Below are 22,333 nucleotides of genomic sequence, written 5' to 3'. Positions count from 1 at the left end.
AAGCTTATATATTTATATGCTTATAAGCTTATAAATTTATAAGCGTATATGCTTATAAATTTTATAAGCGTATATGCTTATATGCCGCCGCCGCCGCCGAGGAGAGGGGGCGGAATAGAAGTACAAAAACTCATGACTTAAAGTGATATCTTTTTATTTCACATACAAAAAAAACCAAAACATACATATAAGATTAATAAGGAATCCAACGGAAACTGTTTTTCTTGATATCTTGTACTCCCGGTGGTCCTTTGTTAGTCTTTCCCCTGACGGAATAACCGCTTCCGTGTTGAACGAGGAATCCCGATGGAACGTGTAGTTGCTTCAAGGCGTCACAAAACTGGTCGTACCCGAGAGGTTTGTTGTGAGATAAAACAGTTACTGCATATTTCAACAAGTCGAGTAGGTGACTGTTTTGTACCGTTTGACCGTTTACGATAATTTCGCCCTTCTTGTTCCAATCGAGTATGGTTCCTCTGCGGTCCTTGATGTAGTACCAAAGTCCCATGACTCTTCTCTGTCCGTTTTTGGGTACGACGTAAGTCAACGTTTTGTCCATCACCAAGTCAATCGACGGATCTGCGACGGGTGTGTTTACAACTTTTTCATCATCTTGACAAGTAACGAGCTGATCATTGTCTATACGCGATTGTACTGTTTGAATCGGCTTATGGAGTAGTTCGTATTTGGTTTTTGGTATCAATATTAGTTCCCTCGACATCTCTCTCTCTCTCGAGACTCGTCGTCGAGTAATTGAAGTGTTGGTTTGATGAGGAGTGGAATCAGAAAGTGATGTTTCATTAAAGTCTCTCTTTTTCGACTTATGCTAACCCGTCGGCTGGCTAAGGATCGAATGACCTCTTTGTATCGCTCTAGTTTCTTTTTATAGGCTCGCGTGATCTGTACATTTCATCTTAAGATATTTAAGGCTATCTGAGATATGGCGAGTATTTGTTCGTTCGTCGCATGTTCGACTAGTGACTTTCTCTGTCTCGGTGCACAGCTGTACAAAAACGTCAAGAACGGTGTTTGACGTGACATGCGTCTCTTAGCCATGATTAGGAATGACGCCCCGTCACACAACGTTTGTTATTTATAGCCGTGGAAGATATACGACGGTATCTTCAGCGGGAAAAATGCGAGTACGGAGTATGTACGTTCTCTCGGTATGCGGAGAACAATCCAATAACAAGTATCCGTAACGATCTCGAGTGGATTTTTCAAGTGCGTCCCGGAAATAATCTAATTGCCCCGGTAATATTTGAGAGGCAAACGTTAAAGCTTGTTTTTTGTCCCTATCGTTCCGAAATAAGACGACGTTGGTACAATTGAGAGAGATGCTCTTGGCGTACTTTCCGGGTGGAAATAAGGATTGGGTTAAAAACAAAACCGTAATGTTACGGTGATGCGAGGTGACCGTGAAGAGCTGGACGCAATCTTCCGATTGCGTGATAGGTATCATGAGATCGTCCAATACTAAAATAGTGTGATCTACACCTTCTGAAAAGTTTTCTACGTCTTCTCTCGTCGGTAGACCTCGATGGAAAGTTAGGTTAGGTATCGTTTCTGCCATTTCATCGAATACGGATTGGTTTTCTGAATAGGCGTAGACTATTCTTTGGGGTGGGACCGTAAACATTCCACTGGCATTTTCGAGCAACCTCTTTGCAAAGAACGTTTTGGAGTAAGAGATAGACAGAATCAACTTTTATTCATCATAAAACGTGTTCACAAACGAATATACAATAGCATCATTGTCTTTCAATTTTTTTTTAAACATCGATTGGAACTGTTCTAGTGTTAAAGACATACACATGATGGCGTATAGGAAAGCTAACACAAAAAGTCCACAATGGTCTGATTCGTGTGATTGTACAGCAACTCTGTAATAGTCGTATCTTGTCACGTGTTTGTCCATAAAATCTGTAAAATCTTTCCCCCAACTTTCGGGAGTTCGCCCAAAACTGTCGAAAAACACGCCATACGACTGGTCCATTAGAATAATGGCAACCCAGTGTTGACCTTTTTGAAAGGAACAATCCGTATTCACCACATACACGGCTGGATATCTGTCGACAGTGGAAGGTAAAGTATCCCTTGCAAATATCCCTTTGAAATTCGATTTTAAGCATCGATTGTCTGTAATAGCACGTTTCAGTTGATTTCCATTCATGTTTCGGAGTAGCGAACTTGTCTACTACTATCGATTTCCAGTATAGCTGGATATTCAGCGTATGCAATGCAAGTGACTGTTTCTGGCAAGGGCGTGCCGAATTTCATTTCCAATCTGACATTGTCGTGTTTCACGAGGTTCATATACTCTTCGTTTAGACAGGATGGGTCTATGGTAAATGCGTATATGGTGTATCCTGCCCCAAAGTCTGCCCTACTTATATCAAGACCGGCGTCTTTGTTGATTTTCTCGCACGCTTCAAATAGATTGAGAAACGCCGCAGCATAATTCCGATTGTTTCCAAAATCCAACTTTAAAGGTCTGGCAGGTACGCTCTCGCCATTGACAAAGAGGGCAACATCGGTTGCCGAGTAATATTTGAAATTCAAAGGATTACTTTCGTATGCACCGTTGCCACTCTTCTGAGAAATAAGTCCAACGATGACGAGTGACGGTCTTCTATGAAACATGTTATCCCATATGAATTCGCTGGACAGTTTGGCCACGGTATTCTTTTTTATTTCTGTACTATGCAGGAAGTATTTGGCAGTTTCCTGTTTTATCTGATTCAGGTGATTTACTATAACACCAGAGTCTACTTTTACTTTACACGTTTTGAATGCCGCGTCAAGGATTTCTAATTTGTAATTAGGACTACTCTCCCCAGACATTAACACGAACGGTGTACTTGAACGGTGTAATTTGATGTATAAATCCACTCCTTGTATGAGATACTTGTCTATTTGAAATACATCTTCCATCAAAGGACCTTCCAGTTCAAATTCTCTGCTTAATTTTGTATAATCGTATCGATTGACGAAACCCGAATTGAGTGATAAAGAGTCCATAGGACTGTCGTCTTTGTAATAAAGTTGACTCATTAATTGGGACATCTGTTCGTCACTTCCGCTTGACAAGATAGTTTTCAAATAGGCCTTCCATGGGTAATGAGAAGAATTCAATGTCACCAGCTTATTATTCATAAACACGTCTACTTGAGACCACATAGTTTGTAAGGGAAGATTGATGATTTCGGTCTTTTCATTAGATGCTAGACTATTTCCGTCTGCTTTGACAATTTTGGCTCGTACATATAATCTGCTACGTTTCAGATCAATGTATTCCGATCCCTGGCCAGATACGGCAAAATCTATCGTCGACGATTCGGTGAAATTCACAAGCGGTCTATTTTCGTCAAAATATATCTTTTCGATGGCAAGTTGATTGGGTGGTGTCGTAAAGAGAGACAACTGTTGAGGGACAGCAAAATCCCGATTTGTTTTACTCAAATACGTCATTTCTTAATTTTCTTAGTTTCTGCGTGGTCCTTCTGAAACGATCGTTTACTTCTGACTTTCGGAGCACGATTGAATCTATTCCTATTATTGGATATTTTTATAGTGCTCGGGTCGATGTGCGGTATCTGGTTATAGTGCTCGGGTCGATGTGCGGTATCTGGTTATAGTGCTCGGGTCGATGTGCTGTATCTGGAACCGTTTTTCTCGTTTTAATGTGTTCTTTGCTATTTCGGCAACTGCTGTCGATTGAGATACTTGCTGAACAGGTGGACTTTCTCTTGAGGAAACTGGAACATTGAATGCTGATGCATATCGCCCTCCTATTCCACGGCCCGTCTGGTTAGTTCTATAGTTTGACTTTATCTTCCCATATGATAAATCTTGAAACACGTTTTTCCACATCTTTGGATCACTGACGTAGAGTCATTATAGAAATAAACACTTTTTAAAGTGTAGTGTTACACAGGTAACTCCGTCGAGGAATGAGCAATCCTGATTTTGATGGTCTTTTATATACACCTTGATTTGAGCTAGATTTTGCACTCGAACGGGGATGTAATATGGTGTTTCGAAAATTATGTTGCTCGTTTGTATTGTATTATTTGAATCTATGTGAACTCTACGAAGGAGGGGCTTTTCCGTTTGTCCCACGATACTTTCATCACATACGTCCGAAAACACGTAAAGATCTTTCACCTTTTTTTCCGTTCCTGAGTAATTGAATGCTATTTCAGTCAACGCTACCGTCCAATTTTCTTCTAAATGTCTTTGTTTATCTAATTGCACATTGAAATTGTAAGATTTATTTTCAAATAAATCTGCGCTATCAGTTGAACGCATTACCATTCGGATGCTCATTTTTGACCGATATGTCTTCCGTTCAAGATGTCGCCCCTTTTTATTCTATATCGGTTTTCTTTATCCACGAGTCGAATTTCTTTGGCCAACCCAACCAGCGCACCAAGACATATTGAATTCCATTTTGCTTTTTCTTTTTCATTATTTTTTCGATTTTCCAAAGTGTGTCTGTGTTTTTATTGACTTTTTGTAATTCGGGCTGATAAAAAGTCCCATCTATGTCTTCGCCGTCAAAATCCTTTATTTGGTAAACAGGAATCTGATCTCGGAAATAACGTATTTTAATTCTGAATATTTCTTCCGTCCACTTTTGATGGTAATCTCTTTGAAATGGCCGTCTGTCTACTGAAATCCGCACCAAATCTCCTACTCTAAATCTAAATCTGTTCTTATGAACACTTGGATTTGATTTGTTTTCTCTCTTTCGGCTTAAATATGAAATATATCGTACCTCATCTGCATTTGACTCGTTTACGCTTTCTGGAGTAAATTGTCCAATCGATCTATGGGGTCTTTTATTGTAATCTGATACGAAATCCTGAATTTTATCAACGTATCGATGAGTTTGTGCGTGTCTGAAATATCTATATAGCGACGCTTTAAGGGTTCTTCTGACCCTTTCGACCACTGCTGCTTTTGTTTCGTTTTGTGAGTAGTACGTGTGAATTCCATTCTTCCTTAAGAAGAGTTTCATCTCTTTGTTTTTGAACTCACTACCCTTGTCAGATTTTATATAGATCGAGGTTTTCTGTCTATTGTGATCACTCTCAATGCTTTAATGACACTTTGCGCTTTTTTATCTTTGAGTGGTTGCACCCATAGATATTTTGGAAAGACATCAATGACGACCAGAAGGAACTTGTAACCATCGTTGTTGGATTGGATACTAGAAAAATCTGCCAGATCCATTTCCCATAACGAATCGACGGTGTCGACTACATATCTATTTCTAGGAAACCGCCGTACGATATTTCTTGATAATCCGTACACGTCTTGATCTTGCAACCATTGCTTGATTCGTTTACGTCCTATTTTGTATTTGCCTTCTTTTTTCACCATACGGTATAACTTATCTGTACCCGAAAATGATGCAGGACTTTTTGTATCGTACCATATTGATTTCAAGTACTCTTGATAAGGTGGTGTATTCATGCTGACTGATATTGTGGAGGGTAACATGCATATATATATATATTGGCATTTTAAAAGGCAAACTATTTGATTTATTCTTTTTATTGACAATATTATACAAAGACATATTAGTACATAGACACATCTGGTATCAAAACGTCTTTCATTATACTAAACTCTCCCTCTTGGTTCTATGCCTTCCTTGCCATCTTCTTCAAATGGTGAACACTCTTTACATTCCGAAAGTTCTATATTGTTCGTATGTGATTCACAACAAATGACAGCTTTATTAAGCTCAGGGACGAAATCACGTATCAGACTCATGACCTCCCATTTGTAACGATTTAAAGGAATACCTCGTGGCTACTGGTTTGCTCGATTTTTCTGGTTGCCAAAACTGTCTTATATCTATAGTTGGATATTTAGCACTAATAGTGACATGAATAACTCCTCCCAGATGCATTACATACTCGTTGTCATCATGTGCACCTTTTGACATTTTTGTGAACAAATTATCAATTTCTTCTTTTTTCTTCTCGAGTAACAGCCATCTAGATAATGTAAGAGCCACTCCTTGTTTTGTTGGCATCAAATCATATAACCCTCTCCGCTGAAAATTTCGAATATGTATGTATATCTGATCTTTATATTCTGTAGTTGCTACGTAGCTGTTATCTTGTAGATGAATGAAACACCTTTCTTTATAGGACTTCGCCAAATCATCATTTTCTTTATGTCCTATTAAATATTGCAATATGTCGCGATTTGATCATGGCTACTTTCAGCTGATGTAACGAGGGTATATCAGAATTCATGAGGGTTGATAAAAGTTCTCTTGTTCTCATTTGAACACTATTTATTTGCAAAAGCCTGTCTTCCTCTTTTCTCGATAATACTTGTTTCATCCTTAGAAATTGAATAACATTATCCGGTTGCATTTGTTTAGCTAAAATGTCAATTGATCTTTCTATCCTTCTCTTTTTGTCTTGATTTCTTTTTTCGAATTCCATTATTATTTTTGTGATACTTATATGTCTTTGTAGAGGTGAAATGATAATATGGGGTGTACTATTCCGATTTGAATACGTTATGGGCGGAGTTTATTTTGAAATTAAATCTGACTTAATATGGACCCTATGATTTGGAATTAAACCCCATACATATTTTAAAACTGTTGGTGTCCGTTCAGTTTTGGACCCTATAATTTCGACTTATTTGGCATCCATTCAGTTTTGGACCCTATAAATCTTTAGATGACATCTACGTGTTTCGTAACGTACATTCATTGTAATACGTATGCAGGTGTTTACTTACTTACATATTTCGAATTTTTCCCTATTCATCGCAGCTGCAGGTGTTTATTTACTTACATACTTCGAATATTTGCCTATTCATCAATAATTGTATTTAAATCACCACACGCAGTGTTTTCTCAGTATGAACTTATGGGGGATACATATTAACTTTAGTAATTACATACGGTATATTATCAATCAAACTAAAGTAACATTTAGATTAATCAATTATGGTAATTATTTGAGTAATTAATTAGCTAATTAGCTGAGTAGTTAATTATGGTAATTAGTTGGGAGTGAGGACCCGCTTTACTACTCCTCAGTAATATTCATGAGATTGAGATGCGTTCGGCCAACTCGACACCATCACCTTAACTGTGAAATTATGTACACATATTATATATATAAAAACGTTCATTGTACGTGGGCTGAAATATTCCACGTGCACCAACATTCATCAACTAAAATATGATTCTCATGTACCCTTATACATTCCATTCACAAATCATTTTGTCGCTAAAAAATGAACTGAAGCATATTTGCATATTTGGTCACTTTTTCAACCTCGCTGAGGGAAAAATTCATTTTCTTGTGTTTTTTTTTATTATTATTCCAGCTTCTATCTTCTACCTTTTCAAAACAAAGCTAGCTAACATATATAGGTATTGTCAGACAGCAAAATGTATCAGCTTTGCACTGGTACCAAAATAGTTGCAGTAACACCTAGAGTTCTAGAATAAAGAAAAAAATATACCCATTCCCCACAAAAAAATCGCTTAAATTGACATATTTTTCCAATGTCAAACTTCAAGTGTATCTATGCCTGAGGAGAAATGTCATATTTGGTATTATCTTTTTAGTGCTATCAGAATTAAAACTTCTGGGGCTCTTCTGATGACTTGTGGCGATTTTCAAAGTCGGAAGTTAATAAAAATTGAAAAAAATGGGATTTTCGATTTCCCCATAATTCGACTCTACAAGTTATTGCTCCATAAAAACGTCTCAAATTTGGAACCATTCGATAGATAATTCAATTTCCTACATAATAAATTGTACGAAAAAGTAATTGTCATACAGAATTTCCAACAAAAGTTTAAAACATTACATACCCCTAGAAAACTGGTTTCAGTATCAAACAAAATTCTCATTCACAGCAAACCGACACTGTAAAACTTAATATATTTTAGGCATTCATAATTAAGATAATTATTATAATACATCCAACATATTTGATAAATTCAGGCGCTTAGATTTTCTTTTTGGGGTAACAATTATTATAAAATCTAAATAAGAGGAATTTCCAGAAGTTCAGATTTTCCTCTATATCATCAGTTATTGTCATTTCTTCAGAATACCGAAGTTCAAACAATTTTTTGTATGATGCAGTACATTTATACAGTATTTTAGGTTTTAGCCCAAGTGATAATTATTTGAGTTTTTTTTTTTCAAGTCCAATTAGGTGAAAAATTGCCACCCCTACCCTCAAGGTTCTTTACATGAACCAAATTGTGAATTTTTAGCGTAAAACGATGTTAAAGGCTATTGCAGAACCTCGAGATTGAGGACTTCAAGGCTAAACCACCTGACTGTTCTTGCAAAACCTCTCCATTCAAATATGGTCCTTCTGGTCACGTCGTTACGGGAAATTTAACCATTATCGAAAACGAATCTCTGCGTAATATCCTTTCTAAAGGTCCCAAGTACCGTGAACCACGCTCCATAAATTGGAATTATAACTTTAAAGTTCTTATGGATGCCGTCGAGGACTATGCAAGAAAATGGATAAAACGAGAAAAAGAAGACATTGATTCTCTGTCAGAGTGGTTGAAGGCCTTGAGGTCTTTAATTTTGAAACGAATGCAAGTTTTAAGTAGGTCAATGAGTGCCAAGGCTACATCAGTTTTCAAAGACCCCGATGTAGCAAAAACATTGTCTACTATACATGACAAGTATGTTGTCGTACCAGCAGACAAAGCCCAAAACAACATTGTTTTTGTCTGCAAAACGTTTTATATCCAATGTTTATTATCAGAGGTAGACGTAGAAAATAATAGCAGTGATAAGACCTACACTGCTACCACTCTTTCCAAAGAAGAGATTGTGGAAAACCATAAATCTGTACTATCCTCTTTTGGTCTCTCTACCAAGGACGATGATTGTGATTTACCGTCTATGTACTGGGTTCCTAAACTTCACAAGAATCCATACAAACAACGTTTCATAGCTGGATCTGCAAAATGTACTAAAGTACCACCAAACCTCTTTCAAAACTTTTAACTTCTATACTCACAACTGTCAAAGAGGGTCTACAGTCCTACCACAACACTTGTTACTCCCGTAGTGGTATTAATTCAATGTGGATCCTGAAAAATTCGAAAGATCTTTTGGAAACAATCAGTTCAAGACTATTATCTGAATATAATAGCATTAAAACCTATGATTTTTCAACACTGTATACGTCTATTCCCCATACTCAGTTAAAATCCCGACAGTTAAAACTATACATCGTTGTTTTTCCAACAAAGATGGTACATCTAGATACAAATATATAGTTCTTGGTAGAGATTCCTCATACTTTGTAAGAAATAATTCCAAATCATCTTCCAAATATACAGAGGAAGATGTTTACAAAATGCTGGAATTTTTAATCGACAACATATTTGTCCAGTGTGGTGGACGTGTTTTTCAACAAACGGTCGGCATTCCAATGGGAACAAATTGTGCCCCTTTACTAGCTGACCTATTCCTTCACTCTTATGAGGCTGACTTTATAGCTGATCTGATCAGAAAGAAAGAATATTGTTTAGCTAGATCCTTCAATCTCAGTTTCCGCTATATAGATGACGTGTTATCTTTAAACAATCCTAATTTCGGGGAATTGATACATCGCATCTACCCAAAAGAACTTGAGATAAAGGATACTACAGACACTGTAAAGTCAGCCTCATATCTTGACCTACACTTAGAAATCGATGGTAAAGGAAAACTATTGACCAAACTTTACGACAAACGTGATGACTTTTCATTCAGAATTGTCAACTTTCCTTTCATATGTGGCAACATCGCTTCGGCTCCTCGAATGGAGTGTTCATATCACAACTCATACGTTATTCCAGAGCTTGCCGAAACTACACAGACTTTTTGTATCGCGCTAGGGCTCTAACAAATAGGCTTCTGGAACAGGGTTATGTTGCTACAAGATTGAAGTCATCACTACAGAAGTTTTATGGTCGTCATCATGAACTCGTGGATCGTTATGGTGTATCCATCACCACCATGAAAACTGATTTATTCAACGGGTCATAGTTTTCCTTTCCTCGTTTGTCTACCCCGGACTTGACTTTTTATGAGCAACTCGGCGGGTGTTTCTAGAAAAGCAGAGGACGCTTGCCCTACCGGTGCACCTGGTCCATGCTCCCAGTTTTTAGTGGAGTCCGAGTTGCTCATTTACTTTTGTTACTTTGTATGTATGATTTTAGCTACTTTATGTTCTTTGTTGTGTATGTCTGTTTTCCATGTCTGGTCTTTGTCCCTGGATTACATTCTTTTGATTACCGCTATAACCTTGGTTCCCTTGATTACTCTTAAAAAGGCATATTGGGAACTGTTGTTTTAATTCTTGTATCTGTTCATTTCAGGCACTTACTAAGTATTTCTCAAGCTGATAATAATGACCTTTTAATAAAAAGGGGAATTTTTGGCATTACATATTTCACCTGTAATGGGCACTTTTTTTTTTACTCCCAAACCTTTATTGTTACTGAAACCTTTTTTGTACCTTTGGAAAGCTGAGACATTGGCCAGTAATGATATCTATTATATATCTTCATTTTTTTTACACGTGATGTCCTAGGAAGACGCTCAAACAATTGAGTCACAAACATCCTGGCTTTTTGTGTCATTGGGGTACAAATATATATTAAGCTTGTACTGAAAAAAGAATCTGAGAACATTCTTTGGAGACAAATTAATTTGAATAATGTGAGGTATAAATGTACCTAAAAATCAAAATGAATTTGATAATCGAGGGTGCAATGTGGACCCTTCCAGCAAATGGACTATAATCTTCTATAATCTTTACACAAGAGAATTCTTCACACAATGATTATCATAAATACAAGGTACACATGTAAAACTATGATATGCGTGGCGGACTCAAATTTTTACCGAAGGTGGGGGCCTAGAGTTTCCCAAAATTATGTAAAAATGAGTCAAGGGCAGAAATGGCGGGTTCACCGGTAATGTTTGAAATACACCAAGTCGGTAAACAGGAATGAGAAGCGCGACAGATTTGAAGTCGCATTCCATGATACGAAACCCCATACTGAAGTTGCGAACCAAATATCGAGTTTGTCCGTGGTTTATAGTTGCTAGGAAAAATATTACGAAAATATTCTCACCGCGCGTCTCACTACCATTCACCAATTTGCAGGAGTGTAACCCGGCTAAATATACATCACATTCAATGGAGTTTATAATACATGTAAAGGTCCCCTTACACTAGAACAAATTGAGCGCATGAACATATAGCGCATTGAAAAATAGAAAAATCACCTGTTAATCACCTGTCAGATGAAGATGTTATGAACGAGCTAAAACCTACTATGCAACTAGTAAAGCGCATTCAGAACGATTTTTAACAAACAACGAACGCGAAAGTAGATACAGATATGTATACGTATCGTTAACGATCTAAACGCACTGAGAACGGGTAGCTTACGAATGGAACGAACGCACAGAGATATGAAAAGGGATTTCCGCCATAAATATGTTCATGCGTTTCTTTTAACTTTGTTGCTTGCTCATTTGTTCTCTGTATTTTCTTTCTTTGTGAATCGAAGATGGTTTAAATGTTAATTCGTGAAATGTATTTTTAGCACTGTAACTTGCAGTTTGTACGTATCTTCCTTTGCTTAATGTCGTTTCTTTATCTGTAACCTCTTTCTTTTACATTTCTACAATTATTAATTTGTAAAATACTTCTTCTAACCCTGAAGGTCGTAGTTTTCCAATATCTTTCTTCTTGAGAGTCTTAAATCAGTGATTTAAACAGGTTATATATAAATTAAAACATGTTTCTTTTAAAATCGACACGACCGACACAGTTACAAAAAACGCACTAACTTTTGACGAACGAAGAATAAACTCGTTACTCATGAGTGATTTTTCACCGGAAGATCGAGGGGTTGGTATAAAAACGGGACGGGCATTTTCCAATATATTTGACTATAATTTTTGTTTTATTTAATGGCATTCAAAAAATTAAAGGATTTCTAAAGAAGAATAAAAGTGCTTTTAAATGATTTAAAGTTATTTTTTTGGAAAATATCGAATAATAAAGCTAAAATCTTGACAGGACGAACTATTGCTGACAAAAAAATTGCGATGAAAAGGGGACATGTTGATGAATAAAGTTTATTATTCATAAAATGTGCCATTTAAGTCAAATAATGTTTACTTATTCTTAAAGCATATACAAATAGGTACATTTTGATATAAAAATTATTTGATTTTAAGTCAGTTAAAGCGGAAAAATCTTAACAGGACGGACTTGTTCTGATACATGATTTGTGTCGTTTTTTTTGCGGGGGTACGGTCAGAAAACATCAAATATTTGGATTTTAATTCATGTCTGTCACAAATCCTTCACACATTCTTAAAGCTTAACCTTTTTGGTATATTTTGTTGTATGGTGTATATATTTTTGAATGATGTTCAGAAATCAATTCAAAATCTCACAGGACGAACTTTTTCTAATAGGAAATTTTCAATTTGGTATCGGATGTGGGAACAAACAATGTTATTTTTTCTCTAAGTGATAAATGTCTGTCAAAAAAGTTTTACATATTCGTAAAGCCTGTATTAAACCGTATATATTGATATAAAAAATATTTAATTTTGAGAAGTTAAAGGGGAAATATCTTGACTGGACGAACTCTTTCTCTTACGTAATTTGTGCAGTTTTTACGGGGGTATGGTAACAAAACATAAAATATTTGAAATTTATTTAAATCTGTCAACAAAAATATTTATCAGATTCTTAAAGCTTTTAATTGTGCTAGTCATTTTAATGTATAGATGTTTGAAATTTAGAAATAAATCCAAAATCTTTACAGGACGAACTTTTTTTCGGGGTGAAACATCTTCATTTATCGACATATTTAGACCTATAACATTAATATACAGATATGCATTCCTTTCTGTTGTTCAGCTAATTTGTGTTACCAGTTAATCAAAGTGACATCATGTCATGAAAGATTAACCGAACATAAACAGTGTCTGTTAATTGTTTGATGTATTTGTTACTTAGGGTATCCCACATAATATGACTGTTGGTAATTTTAATCCATGAAAAAAAAACATGGCCACCGTTACTAAAAATAGAACATATGAGTCAGAAGGCAGTTTTGCAATAACTTAAAATTTGTAGGGTTTATATTGCTCTGCATCATAAGAAAGACCAATGCCGAAATTTTCGAAATGATTCGTATACTAATATAGGAGTAATGTTTCCTGAAACAATTCTTTTTTTTTCACATGTACATATACAACTTTGAAAATCTTCTTCTCTAAAATATTTAAAGACCATTTAAAGGAAATAAAGCATATTAGTTCTTTAGTGTATTTGTGATCGCAATGACTTGTGATTTTATTCCTTGAATATTTATTGCTGCTTATACTAAAAAAAAACGGAACTTAGGGGTCGGAAGACAGTTTTTTTTTTTAAATAATTCAAACGCTTTTGCCTTCAGCAAAATTCTGGTTCAGGTCATAAAATGCTACTAAAAGCATTGCCTGCATATTATCATGACTATACAGTTAATTTTAACTTAGCCTGTCTCATTGTCAATATATTCTAATAAGCAGGTAGCAGGCGCGTAGCTGCCGTTAGGCAAAAAAGCTTTTGCCTGCACTTAATTTTGCCAATTATTTTTTTTTTTTTTGAGATAAAATACATCCAGAGAGGCATAAATGATGCTCTGAAACGCTATCTCCGCGGAGCTTCGGGGGGAGGATGGGCTTCGCCAGACCCCCTGCCGTAATTTTGTCTACACTTCAATTTGGCCTCAGCTACGCGCCTGGGTGGTAACCAGGTGAGCGATTCAGGCTCTCTTGGGCCTCTAGTTATCCATTTATAATATTGCTATCCGCTCATTCTCAATAAAACGGGACAATTGACTGGTTCCCTGCTAATTTATTACTTTATGTGGTAAGACTCTCATATTAAGTACCAGTTGTAGCATTTTCATTCGGAATTTCTGGTTTTGTCTTTTAATAAAGACATGGCGGGAAATCATGGTATTTCAGCTCTTCAATTGTGAGATAATAGGGAACATTTCAAAATATCCATAGAAACAAGATGGCGGATAAACAATACGTTCAATGCAAAATTATCGTAGGAAAAATAAATTTTGAATTTTTTCAATCTCGGAGATAAGAACGAAAAATAATTGTAAGGGAATCGTAGTACAGAACGACATGAATAAAATGGCAAGTTTTTGAAAGGAACCGTCGAGTAATTACAAAAATAAACGCAAAAAACCGCAAACAATCTGAGGACTTGGACTATACACAAAATGTTTCACTGCATATTCCGAATTTCAAAGTTTTTTTTTTATATTTTCAACTAAGGTGTCATAGCTTTTAGGGGTTATGAAAAGTAAGAAACATACGTTACCAAAGGTAACGTATGTTTCTATTTTAAAATCGAGTATTGTTTATAAAATAATGTATAGGCATCACACAGTGACATGTTATTGTAATATTTCAACCCTTTTCAATATAAAATTGACATATTTGTCAACATTTAGGGAAAGATATATATTATAGTTATGCTACACATACATACCTCTTTCATCGAAGATTATAAACTATAATATAAGGAATAATTTTCGTAGCAGACAGCATATAGCAGACGATGTGTCGTGTGTGTCATGTGATCAAATGAATAAAAGCTATATATATAGCGAGTAAGCCTTAGTTCCGTAACACTTGATAACGTATGTTACAAATGAATCGTTGGACATTTATCATTATTTTTTGTTTTTGGAATGATGAACCCATTCATTCAACATTTGAAAAAACATGTTAATTGCAGTATAGTAACGCTATGCTGATGTTGATTGAGTGCACTCTCCTCATCCTAGATACACACACGGATGTTACAGTTTTAACTTGACTAAACGTTTTATAGTAAAATCATCACCTGAAAAATGCTGAAATTCATGAAAAACTGTCAGTTAATAAGTCTAAATAACAAATATACATATAAAGCGACCTAAAAATACAGTTGATTAATATGTGTGCGAGTGTAGAGGATTTTTTGTAGCCTTTTACACGATTTATTGTGTGTTCTTGTTGAAAATTAGCGACAAGCCTATAATATCGTAAGAAACGAAAATGCAATCATTTCAGTCGTTTGTCACTTGGCAGGATGTTATAGTTGTCTAAAAAATGAAAAAGCAAAATCGACTTTGTTTCCAAGACATTTTATTCTGTTCTTAGTTATATCTTCGAATGTCGGAACGGCGACAGTATCGTATGTTACAAAAACACACCTTTCGGATGTCATATTTTTTTAAAGAAACATATTTGCGCTATATATGCTTCTCGTTTTCGAAGAACATATCAGTAAGTACTTTTAGAAGTGTCTGGCGATCTCTAAATGGGCATCGGTTCTGCATGAAGTCCCGGCGACAAGAATGTCTCGCCTTATTGAGAATGAGCGTATTATATATATAAATATTGATTTTCCAATTGTTCTTATCTAAATTTCTGCCACCAAATGCCATGTTGAGTAAGTTACAGTATTGTGACAATTAATTTAAATGACACAATTATAACACATTTTGAAATGTTCTATAAAAAAGAATCTACATGTTCATTTTTAAGAGGAATCAAGGGAACCAAGATTCTAGCGGAAATCAAAAGAATGTAATCCTGGGACATTTTGATAAGTTTCAGTAAAACATGAGCTCAAAAAATGGAAATGGGATATCATGTCAAGAGAAGATCAGCAAAAACAAGAAATATTATTCTGGGGTCTAATTGAATTCTCTCAACATACAGAAATTAATAATAAAACAAAAACAAAAACAAAATAAAAAACAAAAAAAACTAGTATCAGTCATGCGACATTTGTCCTCATTAACACTAAGTCAAAATTTGGTATGTTATTTGTACATGAGGTCAAAGGCCAAGTTCATATGTCAACCACTCTAGTATGTGATGCCTCGCCTTTATGAAATATAGCCCCATACCAAATATCAGATGTCTAAGTAAAAAGACAAAATAATTATGGCCCAGACAAAATTGTGTATGGTATTTGGCCAAACTTTTGTATGTCATTTGACCTTGGAGTCAGAAGTCAAGGTCAAAGGTCTTTCTATTTAGAACATTACACTCTACCTTAATGTGATTTACTTACATACTAAATATCAGATATCTGGGTAAAAAGACAAAAAAAAGAAAACTTTATGGCCAAGACAAACTTTTGTATGGTATTTGTCATTTGACCTTTGGGTCAGATGTCAAGGTCAAAGGTCATCTACCTAAAAGATTACTCTATGTCTTGGTGTGATATACTTAAATGCCAAAGGTCAGATATCAAAGTAAAGACCAAGTTCTAGTGCTGGCAAACGGATCCGAATAAAGGCTATTTTCATATATTTTAAAATATCAAAAATTAGGAAATTTGGTTGCTATGGTAACCAGATCTAAACCAATCAGATTACTTTGTACTTTATTGTAAATCGTTTTCTTTAAGACACACTTCATTAATATAATTATGTAGTTTGACAAATTTCCACCATTAGATGCATAAAATTGTGATGTTTTGGTGATAATTAGGCCCTTAATTGGTTGTTGCTAAGGAGTGGTCGTTGCTATGGTAACGGTTGAAATATTTTTTATTTTTTCATTTTATTTATTGTTTTTCCAATATATCCATCTGATTTAAAGTCAATTTGGATAAAATATCTGACATCGATAAATCAGCCACTACATGATTTTTAGGCGAACTGCTACTTAAGTATGACTGTTTTAAGTGATATACCGTGTTTTTTTTTTTTTCAGGTTCAGCATCAATAATATAAAGTCTAGAGTATTTGATTAATGGGAAAGAATATTTCGATTTCTTCCATCGTAACATAGGTGTCAGACAAGGAGAAAACTTGTCACCTATACTCTTTTTAATACATGTCAGCGATTTATAAGACTTTTTCAAGAATCGTAACATTCATGGACTGAATCTAATAATAGAGGATATTGAAACTGAACTCTCATTTTTAAAATCAAAAGTGAAAAACTCACCTGAATCTCTGAATTATAGATTGTACAAAGAGAAAATAGAAAGTGTCATTTATGTAATTCTGGAGATATTTGGGGATGAGTTCCATTATTTGTTTAAGTGCACATCGTTTGATAGTGACAGAAAAAAATCCTTCTCGCAGAAAAATGTGTTAATAGACCAAATATTATTAAATTTAAAGCTTTGATGAATAGCTCACCACCTTCTGTTCTCAGCCATTTATGTAAACTTATACGACAAATTACAAAGATGTTGTCTCAAGGGTAGTTCTCTAAATTTATGTATATAGAAATTCATCACGAATGCGACTTAATACTATTTCTTCTAATACATGTACACCAACCAACTTCCTGTGCATATTATGTATCTATGCAGACTGTATTGAATTTGTTCTCTGTACCATAGTATTATGGTATTTGAGTAACACAATTTACATACCATAGATCTGCACGAGATTTGTGTCTCCAAACACTACTACTAACAGCTCTTAACTGTATTTTTATAGTCACAACCTACCATGTACTAAATACCATCGGCCTTACCACAATTCCAAATTATTTCTACTATTTTCAATTTATTTTCTAATAAAATATATAATAAAGTTCTAAGCCTAATTATGTCGATAGTTGAAGATTTAGTCCTGTCAAGATTTTTATTTGACGCTAAATCAATTTAAAATACCAAAAAGCACTTTTATTCTTCTTTAGAAATCATTTCAAATTTTTGAATGCCATTAAATCAATCAAAAGTTATAGCCAAAAATGTATCGGAAAATGCCCGTCCTGTTTTTATACCAATCCCTCGATCTTCCGGTGAAAAATCACTCATGATGGCACGAGACCGCAATTAATTTTCAAGTGCATTTCAATATACACATTTTAGCAGATTAGAAAAATTCCACCGGCGCAAACTGAATAAAACTTCTCTGGCCTAAAGATATGTACAAACAGGATTTTATATATAAATTGTAGAAAATTTTACCATCATTTGCTGAAATTAATACATAAAATTCGGAGACGGGGTAAATATGACAAGTGAAGTGAGTTAAAAGTCCTAAATTTTAACCTTCTTCCACTGAACCAAATCACAACTTTTAGTCAGAATTGATTAATGAAAAAAAATCCCATGTAATTTTAACCTATTTTCTACCAATTAGAGGCAAAACTTCAGCAAATAAGTTTAAGTAAAAATATGAAAAAATGTGGAAGATACCTACTACAAAGTTGGAACTATATATACGACGAAAAACCAAGGGGAATTAATTGTGTTCACGTACCTGATTATTATGTTTATTGGTACCAGTATCGTATTGCATATCCCTGAGTGGGTGTACGTCAAAACATGGATGCTATAAAAATATAGTGCATTTTCTTTTTGCCTCTCTACAAACTAATATTTTGTCAAAAGATATGAACAATGACTTATAAAATAGAGCAAACATCACACTGTAAGATGAAGAACTTTTTTAAAAGAAAATCTAACATAATATCATAAAAATGTTCCACTGAAAAGGTTGGTTTGGTGAGTGCAAAACGAAAGTGAAAGTAGGGAAAATGGCTATTTATAGTTCGAGACTACTTTTCTGTCCGATCTTCGTGGACTCACCCTATTTTCTTTGCGGGAAATTATTTTTTCACATGTCCTTAGAAATGCTACATAAGTGAAAGTTTTATTGAATCAATTTACATATTTTTTAAAAAATCCTAAAAATATGCACTTCACTATAGAAGTCTATGGGAAAATTAATACGATACTGAGACCTATTCTTCATTCGTCAAATGTTAATGTGTTCTTTGTAACTGTGTCGATCGTGTCGATTTTAAAAGAAACGTGTTTGATTTATATGTATAACCTGTATAAAATCACTGATTTAAGACTTCCAACAAAGAAAGATAGTGAAAATCTACGACTTTCAGAGTTAGAAGAAGTATTTTACATATTAATAGTTGTAGAAATGTAAAATAAAGACGTTACAGAAAAAGAAACGACATTAAGCAAAGAAAGATACGTACAAACTGCAAGTTACAGTGCTAAAAATGCATTTCACGAATTAACATTTAAACAATCTTCGATTAACAAAGAAAGAAAAACAGAGAAAGAATAAGCAAGTAACAAAGTGAAAAGAAACGCGTGGACATATTTATGGCGGATTTCCCCTTCCATACAGAGAAGGGACAACAAATCTGACTTATTTCTTAAATTTGGGACTAGAATGCATAACAGTCAGTACGTTAAAAAAATGAAGCAATAAAAAAAGGGGAAACAGCAACACGTTTTTTTTTTCTTATGAAATGTAAAGAAAGTTGGACGACCTTCATTGAATGTCGCGCAAAATAAAAAAAAAAGAGATAAGGAATAGTTACCTATTACTAGTATACTGGATTGTTGTATGGTTTGTTGTTTAAGTTATAAATGTAGTAGGTTGTCTGATAACATGAGTCCTACTACATGTTGATTGCTTTTCATGGCCTTGTAGATTTTTAATTGACACGTCACGCACAGCTTGTGTCTTTCCATAAACTTTTTGTTGCATGTAGAACTCGATCGCGGAAGTTTTAATTACCGGTAATATCTCTATTAAATATAACATTTGAGAACTTGTGAAATCCTACATATCATGTGTGTCAAAGGTCAGTGTTTTGCATGTTAAAATTTTGGCGTGTTTAATAGAGGGGGGTCACATTTTTTTTAATGTTTTAAGAGGGGTGGTAAAAATATTGAAATATCATGGGGGATCAAGAAAATTTTATATGTTTGATTTTAAAATGACCAGCCCACTCCCAGCTAAATTATGATAATTCCCTAAACACAAGACATACACATAAACTTATAACACACATGACATACAAGTAAACTTATAAATGACATGTAAGTAATCAAGCACACATATAAAGCACTAAAATAAAAGTAATGCTACCTAGACATGAAAGCAGATGATATTAAGCAGATAAAAGCATTAAAAATAACATGCCAGCAAATTTGAATGATAAATGAAAGATTTTAAGGAGATTATGTTGCATCTGTCAGTTGGGTAGTACACTGACTGGTCTGTATACGGATAGTGAATGGACGAAACCGTAGTAGCTTCCGTGTAATTTGCTTGTAATGCACTTTCTCATTGTAGAACTTCTATATTATCACCCCCATTACATTACAATTGGTTGTTCTGCATGATCATGCCCAAGTTTGTTATTTGCTATCCATTCCTATACTTTTAAAAAATTACAGTTAATTATAATATAATTCAAAAGTTGTTGCTCACCATCCTAGAATAGCACTTTATGTGCTGTTATGAAACATTGTATATACATTTTGTATACAACGTTAATTAATTCTGTCATAATACAAGAATCATGGCAATACTTTATCTCTACTTCGATAGCACCGTGTATAACCAACAATTGATCGGAATCTGATGCAACGGCGGTTGGAACGTTTCGGACGAATATAAAAACCGTTTCAACCAGGGTTGCTTTAAATTTCGATAAGTTTTGTCAATATTTTGTGATTTAAGCTACATGTGACCATTGTACAGTTCAAATTATGACACGAAGGTTATTCTATATAGGCTTTCGTCGTAGCCGTTTTCTTGCTGAACTTAAAAAAATGACACAAAATATACAATGGCGACATCTGTTACTCATGAGTAAGTGAAATTCAAGCCACCCCAATTCAAGAGTGATATTGATGCTGAAACCGTATGCATTACCTGTCATGTAGATTCACCAATATTTTCATGGAATGAAGATTTTTTTGCACTGTAAATATGGTCAACCTTCATTGCAAAAACCATCCAACCAGCGTTTCAGCTTTGCAACCGGCGTTGTTGGTTATACACGATGATAAGAAAATCTAGTTTAGGATTTGGCTCAACTCTAGTTAACAACTGTATTTTTGCCAGGAAATGGACCAAGCAGACCTAAAATTTTAATTATGGACGGACACAACTCCCACAATCACGTCGAGTTACTCAATACTGTATACGTAAGAGAAAACAGTATAGATCTCGCGGAATTGTCCGCCCACACATCACATTGGTTACAATCTTTGGATAGGTATGTCAAAATGATATAACGTTTTCTTGGTCTGGAAGGTTCTTTTTTAAATATCATCAACATAAATGAGATAAAGACTTTGAAAAGCATATAAAAGATAATTATTGAAACAACTGACCTTGTGGTGCAAGAAGGTAAAATATAGGAAAGACTGCTATGCCGGATACAAACTTAAAGTTCATTCAGATTTTGTCTAGATTTTCGCCCCCTTCCCAACGGAACATTAAAATGGCCCTTGCCACAATCTGTCACACTGTCTAGTATCTTGGTGAACACAATCCTCAGATATTGTTGGCGAATTTCATTCAAATTTTACACTATGTACAGTATATTATATTATATCACCGTTTTGCATATACAAGTTATAGACGTCATGGAATTTGGAACATTACGGTGGTAATGAACTTACAATTATAAAGACAATATGCAGCAGTCTTTTTTATTATCAAAGGACTTACTAGGTCTTCTGTAACTGAAGACAAACTTTGTCGCTGTTTGACAGTGAAACGGGATATCCTGCTACTCATGGCAGAATTTTTTTCACCTGTTTAAAAAAAAACATGGAACAGCACAAATGAGGACAAAGCAAAACTTGTCAAAGGTTTCCGATGTACTGGGATATACCCATTCAATCGTGCTAGTATACCAGTAGAAGCACACCTTCCTAGATTTTTTTCATGCCACAAATCATTCCCAACCAACGTTTAGTAAGGAGAACGAGATGGAGGTTACAGGTGACCCAGATCTTGAATTGTGTACTATGTTTCTTCGTTATGTTTTTTCCTACACAACAAATGGTGTATTGCTGGGAACACTTCAATTTTCTTATCCGAACATACAATTGTCTGAAGTATATTTGATGATGAAACTAAAATAAAAAGAACACTCACCACAAATACTTCCCTAAACATCATTGTATAAAAGTTATGTGAAGCTTTTGGCATATTCTGAACTTTCAGCAACATGAAGGTTGAATTTGTTTTCTTTATTTGCTAGTTGCAGTAATACTTAAGCGGTATATATTCATTAGTTGTACTACATGTATACAATTACCGGTCTTGTTTTCTAAGAACCAGAATTATAATAATAAAAAAACATCAAGACTCAAGTGATTTGGGTCATGCAATGTAAATACCTGTTGTATCAGTTACTGTCTCATATCTTCTAGATGTAGTTGATATTGTCGAAGGAGGGTTTTCGGAAGACACAGATCA

The 22,333-nt window shown here is 34.8% G+C and overlaps 2 protein-coding genes across 2 annotated transcripts in view; both read right to left on the bottom strand.

The window, feature by feature from the left end:
- Positions 1-14,692, bottom strand: part of LOC148613136 (uncharacterized) — a 35,103-nt gene extending 20,411 nt beyond the window's left edge. The window contains exon 1 of the mRNA XM_088586317.1: positions 14,605-14,692. Coding sequence (XP_088442443.1) covers positions 14,605-14,613 — 9 coding nt within the window. The 5' untranslated portion in view covers positions 14,614-14,692. The remainder of the gene's footprint in view (positions 1-14,604) is intronic.
- Positions 2,170-3,471, bottom strand: LOC148613137 (uncharacterized protein F54H12.2-like). Its single transcript, XM_088586092.1, has one exon. It carries the CDS (start codon positions 3,469-3,471, stop codon positions 2,170-2,172), a length of 1,302 nt encoding a protein of 433 aa, XP_088442218.1.
- Positions 14,693-22,333: the final 7,641 nt, after the last annotated feature.

This window comes from Perna viridis, chromosome 6, assembly GCF_037379345.1.
Source record: "Perna viridis isolate PV_CMFRI_1.1 ecotype Kerala chromosome 6, ASM3737934v1, whole genome shotgun sequence".
Lineage (NCBI taxonomy): Eukaryota > Metazoa > Mollusca > Bivalvia > Mytilida > Mytilidae > Perna > Perna viridis.
The sequence above is the reverse complement of the archived record's forward strand: the minus strand, read 5'-3'. Positions and strand labels throughout refer to the sequence as shown.